Here is an 8,305-nt window from a genome sequence, read left to right as displayed (position 1 = left end):
CACACTGAGCCGTACTACAGACTACCTATTGTCTCAGTGATGAATAGTGGGAAAGATGAAAAAGGACAGTAGCGCAACAGAGTATCATAGGGTCTCTGGTCAGTGCCGTAGTCATACTACTGACCTCCCACATGACACACCGGTGTCATTTGATGTTACACTATAGTTGGATTAATAAATATATATACTATAATACTATAAATTGCATAATATTGTAACTAATTGCCAATTCATAAGTATTTTGGAAAGCAGACAGTATAATTACAGAGCACCAGCTAATAGAGTTGGTCAAAGTAGAAAGCACACAGACCTGACTTGGAGACCACCACACTGACTGCTGCCCACCAATTAAGGATGTACAGTACATATGACATACGGTGCATTCGAAAGTTTTCAGACCCCTTGACCTTTTCCACATTGTTACAATTTAATCAATTTTTAGAATAACGCTGTATTTTTTCCTCAATCTACACACAATAATAACAACTTTTTGCTTTAAGGACAAAATTGAACATCGTATTTACATAAGTATTCAGACCCTTTACTCAGTACTTTGTTGAAGCACATTTGGCAGCGATTACAGCCTCGAGTCTTCAAGGGTATGACGCTACAAGCTTGGTACACCTGTATTTTGGGATTTTCCCATTCTTCTCTGCAGATCCTCTCAAGCTCTGTCAGGTTGGATGGGTAGCGTCTAACCATCCCCATAGCATGATGATGCCACCACCATGCTTCATGGTAGGGATGGTGCCAGGTTCCCTCCAGATGTGATGCTTGGCATTCAGGCCAAAGAGTTCCATCTTAGTTTCATCAAACCAGAGAACCTTGTTTCTCATGGTCCGAGAGTCCTTTAGGTGGCTTTTGGCAAACTGCATGTAGGCTGTCATGTGTCTTTTATTGAGGCTTCCTTCTGGCTACTATACCATGATTACCTAATTGGTGGAGTGTTGCAGATACGGTTGTTCTTCTGGAAGGTTCACCCATCTGCACAGAGGAACTCTGGAGCTCTGTCAGTGACCATCGCCTCCCTGACCAAGGGCCTTCTCCCCCGATTGCTCAGTTTGGCCAGGCGGTCAGCTCTAGAAAGAGTCTTGGTGGTTCCAAACTTCTTCTATTTAATAATGGAGGCCAACATAGTCTTGGGGACCTTCAATGCTGCAGACTTTTTTTGGTACGCTTCCCCAGATCTGTGCCTCGACACAATCCTGTCTCGGAGCTCTACGGACAATTCCTTCGACCTCGTGGCTTGGTTTTTGCTCTGATATGCACTGTCAACTGTGGGACCTTATATAGACCGGTGTGTGCCCTTCCAAATCATGTCCAACCAATTGAATTGACCATTGGTGTTGTAGAAAAATCAAGGATGATAAATGAAAACAGGATGCACCTGAGCTCAATTGAGTCTTATAGTAAATAACTTATCGTTTTTTAAAAAAGTAATAGATTTGTAAAAAAAAAAAAAAAAATCAAAACAAATCTGTTTTTGCTTTGTCTTTGTGGTATTGTGTGTAGATTGATGAGGAAAAACATATTATCCATTTTAGAATAAGGCTGTAATGTAACAAAAAGTGAAAAAAAAGTGAAGGTGTCTGAATACCTTCCAAATGCACTTCATGTGCTTTAGCCATGTGTTCATCCTGTTCATCTCATGCCAATGCTAGGTACGGCATGACAAGGAGAGACAAAACAGTTGGCTAAAGTGCCAACAGATCTGCTTCCATGCCAGGAAAGTGTTACACAATGGCTCATAGCAACTCTGAAGACAAGTAATACAAGTACATTTACAACATTCATACTTATTTTTAAATGTTTTATTATTTCAGACATGATTCTGAATTCATGTATAACAACCTACAGAGTGTGTTGTATGCTAAATGCAGTGAAAAGAGGTCTTCTAGAAGATAGAAACGGTGAAGACGGTGCAGTATACCACATACACATCAACTCATGGACAGAATATAAAAACATACTAGTTTGAAAAAAAAAAAGAAGATAAATACATGTAAATACTAGGTCTTCACATTATCTATAGTGTTGTTCCTGTTAATAGGCCTGCATATCCAGAGAAAGACTGTGGCTAGTTTGTCATACAAACGTTAAGAGGTCTGCGGCTTCGTTTCATACAGAGTGCGACGGAACGCTATCGGCTGCGGAGGTGTCCTTCCAACTCCTTTAAACGTAATGACAATCCACCATTAGAGAAGCAAGCCTAAGATTTGACAGCACATTATCTTTTGATGGTGTGAAGAGGAGGAACATTACCATTTAGAATAGCTACACACTAATGAGTCCCCGTGTTAAGTATCACTAAAACAAGATCAAAGCAAATCTTTTCTTCGAGGCCGAGGGAAATGATTCACCACAAACTCAACTTGATACACAGAATTTAGAAGAGAAAAAAAAATCTGCTGAAAAAAAAAAATAAATGTTGCGCATTAGTTTAGGATTCTCTTCTCCTCCGACTGACAGTCCAGAATACTTCCTTATTGTGTTGCGAGTCATTCACTTGTAATCCAAAAGCCGCTTATGGCAAACAGGGTCAGCCATGTCATAATTCCTTATCACGTTCTGTTTCTAAAGAGTGCAGTTGAAGTGGTAATACTGGAGGCAGTATCCCAAATACATGCCAAAATAACATCACAGAAGTAACCGTCGTACCGTACAGTATGTAATCAAAGTGGAGTGTAAGACTGAGCAAATAATTGGTCGTCGTCAATGTAAAAACATTGTTTCCTACAATATGAAAACGTTGTGCAATTCATCAGTCGGACAAATTTCTTAGCCCTTGTATATTCCAGGTAGCCAGTATTTCCAATGTATATCCAGTATATTCCCGTCTTGAAAGATCGACAGGTGAAAACCATGATGAGAGTCTTCAGGATAGACTAAAACCATTATTTCCAACAATATGGCTTTAACATTGCGTAAGGGCACACGCTACAGCATAACTCAAATGTTAATTAAATCATTAGTTATATCAGGCCAACAATCAGGAACAATCTGACAAGATTAATACTACTCATATCTGGAGTGAACTGCTGACGGTAGGCCTAAATCAAAATCTCCTCTGATCTAATAACAGCAATGGCAGCATACCCCAAAGCCTGACAACCCAGATGTCCTTTAACTCAATGTTAACCCTGTAGTTAACCCTGCCTGTGATCCATCACTCCTTCTCAAAGAGATTTGTTGACACAGGAGGTAAATATTTTGCTATTAGACTACATAGCATAAATGGTATCGTAACATCTGTCAAAAGACACTGGGATGGGACAACTAACAAGCGATGGAGATTTTAGTTCTAGGTGTCCGAGATTAGCATTGGCTATACGTAATGGAGCTTCATTTGCGCAGTCTTGTAAGTAACTCAAGCACACTTGAACCCGAAAGACAACTAAAATGTGTCCTACAAAGCATGTACATTTACATCATTTAAATGGCACAGAACAAAAAGTGATTAAATACATTGTTGACAGAAAAGGTATACATTAATCTACCGGATTTAGTGCTGATCTTCAAACTTTCTTTACATGAAGCTTTTCAATACGTATAGGTTTTGCAAACTACAGTAGATATGGACTAGAACTACGGCTGTTCTGATCGGTTGACGCATATTGTTCATGAATGTGTGTCATGAAGGTGTATTAATATGAGTAGGAAAAACACATCCCAGAAACATCAACATTATTACAGTGTCATACAGTACTGACTAAACACTAGAGGTCGACCGATTAAATCGGAATGGCCGATTAATTAGGGCCGATTTCAAGTTTTCATAACAATCGGAAATCTGTATTTTTGGACGAACGATTTTGCCGATTTATTATTATTTTTTACACCTTTATTTAACTAGGCAAGTCAGTTAAGAACACATTCTTATTTTCAATGACGGCCTAGGAACGGTGGGTTAACTGCCTTGTTCAGGGGCAGAACGACAGATTTTTACCTTGTCAGCTCAGGGATTCAATCTTGCAACCTTACAGTTAACTAGTCCAACGCCTGCCTCATGAGGAGCCTGCCTGTGATGCGAATGCAGTAAGAAGCCAAGGTAAGTTGCTAGCTAGCATTAAACTTATCTTATAAGAAACAATCAATCATAATCACTAGTTATAACTACACATGGTTGATGATATTACTAGTTTATCTAGCGTGTCCTGCGTTGCATATAATCGATACGGTGTGCATTCGCGATAAAGGACTGTCGTTGCTCCAACGTGTACATAACCATAAACATCAATGCCTTTCTTAAAATCAATACACAGAAGTATATATTTTTAAACCTGCATATTTAGCTAAAAGAAATCCAGGTTAGCAGGCAATATTAACCAGGTGAAATTGTGTCACTTCTCTTGCGTTCATTGCACGCAGAGTCAGGGTATATGCAACAGTTTGGGCCGCCTGGTTCATTGCAAACTAATTTGCCAGAATTTTACGTAATTATGACATAACATTGAAGGTTGTGCAATGTAACAGCAATATTTAGACTTAGGGATGCCACCCGTTCGATAAAATACAGAACGGTTCCGTATTTCACTCAAAGAATAAACGTTTTGTTTTCGAAATTATAGTTTCCGGATTCGACCATATTAATGACCTAAGGCTTGTATTTCTGTGTGTTATTATGTTGTAATTAAGTCTATGATTTGATAGAGTAGTCTGACTGAGCGACGGTAGGCACCAGCAGGCTCGTAAGCATTCATTCAAACAGCACTTTCGTGCGTTTTGCCAGCAGCTCTTTACTGTGCTTCAAGCATTGCGCTGTTTATGACTTCAAAGCCTATCAACTCCCGAGATTAGGCTGGTGTAACCGATGTGAAATGGCTAGCTAGTTAGCGGGGTGCGCGCTAATAGCGTTTCAAACGTCACTCGCTCTGAGACTTGGAGTAGTTGTTCCCCTTGCCCTGCATGGGTAACGCTGCTTCGAGGATGGCTGTTGTCGATGTGTTCCTGGTTCGAGCCCAGGTAGGAGCGAGGAGAGGGAGGGAAGCTATACTGTTACACTGGCAATACTAAAGTGCCTATAAGAATATCCATTAGTCAAAGGTATATGAAATACAAATGGTATAGAGAGAAATAGTCCTAAAATTCCTATAATAACTACAACCTAAAACTTCTTAACTGGGAATATTGAAGACTCATGTTAAAAGGAACCACCAGCTTTCATATGTTCTCATGTTCTGATCAAGGAACTTAAACGTTAGCTTTCTTACACTTTGTTTTTGCATTATTTAAACCAAATTGAACATGTTTCATTATTTATTTGAGGCTAAATTAATTTTATTGATATATTATATTAAGTTAAAATAAGTGTTCATTCAGTATTGTTGTAATTGTCATTATTACAAATAAATAAAAATTGGCCGATTAATCGGTATCGGCTTTTTTTGGTCCTCCAATAATCGGTATCAGTATTGAAAAATCATAATCGGTCGACCTCTACTAAACACACTAAAAGGCTGCTAAATATCAAAGTAAAATATGTATTCCTTTGATTTTGCGTCAGGGATTGACAGTTTGGTTGAGAAAAAGAAGAACACTTTTAAAGGCAAATATGTCAGTCGGATAGGATTCCTGAAATGATAGAGATCTTCCTATCCAATAAGGCATCTAAAGTAATACTGTTTAAAGAGCTGATTAACATAACAGAGCTTGTTAACAGTGAACACACTTTGGTTAATTAAAACAACATGTTTATACTTGTGGTATGTAACAAAAGCATTTCTAAACTATTTTTGGCCCCTGCTTGGCCATGTTGGCAGAGAGGCCCAGTGTAGATTAACAGATCTCTCTGTGTAGGCTTATATCGAAGGCACGCCGCCGCCCCCCCCCCCCCCCCCCCCCCCATTGACCCACACACACTTTCCCCCCTCTCCCTCCCTCTGCTGGAGTGTAAAGTACAGGTTACAGTAGCAATACGGCCATCATTCCCAATCCCATCATGGCCCTTCCTATGTGGGGAAGCAGATGCCGCAGCACTCCATGCAGATCTCCAGGCAGTCGGAGGACTCGCAGCAGGCGTCCATGATGCCACAGTCCATGTCGTCGCAAGGGCAGTTGCAGTCGTCTCCCATGTCCTCAGCGCAGCAGCAGCAGCAGACCTCCGACGTGCAGGTGCCACAGCTAGCCTGGGCCACCACCATGTTGCACAGGGTCAGGAACTCACAGAACAGACAGGCCAGGATGCAGTGGACACAGCAGTCTGGGTCCAACACACACCATGTCCATAGAGACGGGTGGAGGATGATGATGAAAAAGGATGAAGGATGCATGAAAAAAAAAAACACAGAAAACATGATCAAATACAAAGAAAACAAACAGAAACCAAGAACTAAAGCATATTAAAAGCCAGTGGGAAAAATCTGATTAAAACCCCTGCCTGGAACAGAGCGAGTTAATCCCTGGGTCCTTTGTAATCAGAAGCCTTGAGCAGGGCTCAGGCAGTTAGTTATACAGTCACAAATCAGACTGGCCAATTACTCAGACACATACAGTATGATAATGTCCTAACAATAAATAGGGCAAGATAACAGACTATCACTATTAACTGACAAAATCATTTGCAAAACAGACAAAACCACAGAATTAAATGGAACAACGGTAGAATAGTCAATAGTAGAATATTGTCTCTATGGATGAAACTGTGTCCATGACTGGATGTGTGTATTGTGTGGGCGTGAACCTGTGTGTGTGTGTGTATGAGGGCATGAACGTGTGTGTGTGTGTGTGTGTGTGTGTGTGTGTGTGTGCGCGCATTCAGGTGCATAAGAGAGAGTGTAAACTGAGTAAAAGGTGCAGACTAAGCAGGGAGGAGGAAGGAGGGCCAAATGGAATCAGGGAAAATTCCAAAAGGGACTGAATTCCACTTTTGAGTTTTGATTAGCAGCTTTCTAAATAATTGGGGCATTATCATGCAAATGCAGACATGATTACGTAAAGCTGATTAGCAAAATCCGAATTCTTCTCCCTGGCAAATTGTTGTGCCAATGCTGCCGTTTTCCTCATCACTGATTAACATTCAACCTCTTCTTCGACCTTTTACGTGGCTGGGGAGCACGACGCCAAATCACTGTTGTCTTCCAATGAACGGATGGAGAACCCTCTCTGCTTCACCAATGAGACAGCTGTCATTTTATTTTATGGAAATTATTACTCCGTTTTTTGTTCAGAATGTAAGTGATGTCATGCACTAACGGCCGTTACATGAAAATCAGGTGGTACACAGTAAAAACAAAAATTTAGATTTAGACAAAAACGATAAGTAAAGAACATGTAGAATTTAAAAAAAATCAAAGCACATGCAAATGAAATGAATAAACAGCTTTGTACTAAGTCCTGTGTACTACGTCACAGATCTCCTCTGCCGGGCTGTTTTCTGTACCAAGCAAGGAGCTGAGAAGGCTCTCCCAGCAGAGCCAGCCCAGCTGAGCCAGCCCAGCAGAGCCAGCCCAGCAGAGCTTTGGAGCTGCAAGATATGAATATGGATGCAGAAAAATGCCAGTACAAACAGAGTGCATTTTCAGAACTTTCATCAGACAATCCTCAGCATGTCAGAAAGACAGGGCTCCTTTCTGACTGGGTTTGAGGAAGAGAACAAAGGAGAAGGAAAAGAGGAGAGGATGGGACGGGACGGGCTGAGGAATGCTGAAAGCTCATGTTTGAGCAATCAAAGTCCCCCCCCCCCCCCCCTGTTCCCTCACACAGGCAGGCCGCAAAGCTTGACCAGTGGCGCTGTATCAGATACAAACCAGATAGAATGCCAACATGGAACGATACAATTGTGTTCCCCAAAATGTTTGAACGCAGCTAAATCATAGGCAAACTACAACGGAGACACTTTCGAAAAAAAAACGCTTCATTTGTCAGCATTTGAAACGATGGCATTAAGTTACTGAAAAATCATGAATTCATGATACTGTGCCTATACATATTGTGCAGCGTATTCTAGAACTGAAAGCGCTTGTGTACTACTGGAGACAGTGGAACGAGCAGAACTTTGCCAATGTCAAATTATGAAACCTCAAAGCCTCTCAAACCTTGAAAAACGCCTTGCAATAATTAAGCTAGTACCAGAACAGTACACGGTTCTGATACAAAATTATCTAAATACTGGCCATAGCGTCAAGCAGTTAGGGCATCTTAGTTAGCTATTCACTTGGATGTATGATTCAACAGCAGCGATTAGTGAAAAACCTTACAGAAGGGGGGCGAGGAAGGGGGCCGGGTCATGTACACAAGAACGCCAGACATCTCTCCTACCACAAAGAAAAATACGGCGGAAATTGACACCGCCTCAGCGAGAGATCGT

At 41.0% G+C, this 8,305-nt stretch overlaps 1 protein-coding gene across 1 annotated transcript in view; it reads right to left on the bottom strand.

Moving 5' to 3' along the window:
• Positions 1 to 1,796: 1,796 nt before the first annotated feature.
• Positions 1,797 to 8,305, bottom strand: part of LOC139393203 (myoD family inhibitor domain-containing protein-like) — a 28,764-nt gene continuing 22,255 nt past the window's right edge. The window contains exon 5 of the mRNA XM_071141638.1: positions 1,797 to 6,199. Within this exon, the coding sequence (XP_070997739.1) occupies positions 5,949 to 6,199 (251 nt within the window). The 3' untranslated portion in view covers positions 1,797 to 5,948. The remainder of the gene's footprint in view (positions 6,200 to 8,305) is intronic.

This window comes from Oncorhynchus clarkii, chromosome 33 (genome assembly GCF_045791955.1).
Source record: "Oncorhynchus clarkii lewisi isolate Uvic-CL-2024 chromosome 33, UVic_Ocla_1.0, whole genome shotgun sequence".
In the NCBI taxonomy this organism is placed as follows: domain Eukaryota; kingdom Metazoa; phylum Chordata; class Actinopteri; order Salmoniformes; family Salmonidae; genus Oncorhynchus; species Oncorhynchus clarkii.
This window is presented reverse-complemented; position numbering and strand designations above follow the sequence as displayed.